General features: G+C 43.9%; 1 protein-coding gene across 1 annotated transcript in view; it reads right to left on the bottom strand.

The window, feature by feature from the left end:
- Positions 1-409: 409 nt before the first annotated feature.
- NRG2 (neuregulin 2) overlaps positions 410-716 on the bottom strand; it is a gene marked incomplete at both ends in the record, with an annotated part of 7,961 nt that continues 7,654 nt past the window's right edge. The window contains one exon of the mRNA XM_010288667.1: positions 410-712. Within this exon, the coding sequence (XP_010286969.1) occupies positions 410-712 (303 nt within the window). The remainder of the gene's footprint in view (positions 713-716) is intronic.

Here is a 716-nt window from a genome sequence, read left to right as displayed (position 1 = left end):
AAATCTATGGTCTTAAAAATGCTACTTAAACAGAATCCTCGGCATGAATCCCAGCACTAGCATACAGCAAAAGGCACCACGATAGTTTTGTTTTCTATTTTTAAGTAGTCAAAAATTGGCCCACTTTATTTTTTTAGCTTTATTGTTTGTTTTCTTTTCTTCTTCTTTTTTTTTTTTTTTTTTTTACTTTTTTTTTCTTGGAAGCTGTAAATCAAGACATTACATATAAATAGAGATTCCCTATAAAAAAGTCATTGCCGTTAGCTATTATAAGACAACTTTGCTAAAATGAAAATAAAACATTTTATTTGTTATATTTTTTCCCTCTTTTATATAAAATAAAAATATTTATTTTTGTTTTGTTTTGTTTTGTCTCATCTCCCTCCTCGGCCTCCTCCATGCGGGTTACGTCTGCGGGCGCGCGAGTCTGGGAGGTGCCTAGAGAGGATCCGGGTCCGGTTTGGGCGTTGTGTGCGCCAGGCTGCTGCGCCGCCCGGCCGGTGGAGCGGGGGCGACCCTGTGTGCGCCGCCGCATTGTTCTGAGTGCTTAGGAAGGGCGTGCTCTCAGCCACCAGCTCCTCGTCAGACTCGCTGTAAGAGGCGCTGCTCAAGGAGAAGGAGTCCCGGACGGCTCTGGCTCTGTGAGGGACGTGCCCGTTCAGTTTGGATTTTTTCCACCGCCTGTTGCTGCTGGCTGGTTTATTTGGCTGTTCTTC

The sequence above is a fragment of the Phaethon lepturus genome, unplaced genomic scaffold (genome assembly GCF_000687285.1).
Source record: "Phaethon lepturus isolate BGI_N335 unplaced genomic scaffold, ASM68728v1 scaffold19466, whole genome shotgun sequence".
Classification (NCBI taxonomy): domain Eukaryota; kingdom Metazoa; phylum Chordata; class Aves; order Phaethontiformes; family Phaethontidae; genus Phaethon; species Phaethon lepturus.
The sequence above is the reverse complement of the archived record's forward strand: the minus strand, read 5'-3'. Positions and strand labels throughout refer to the sequence as shown.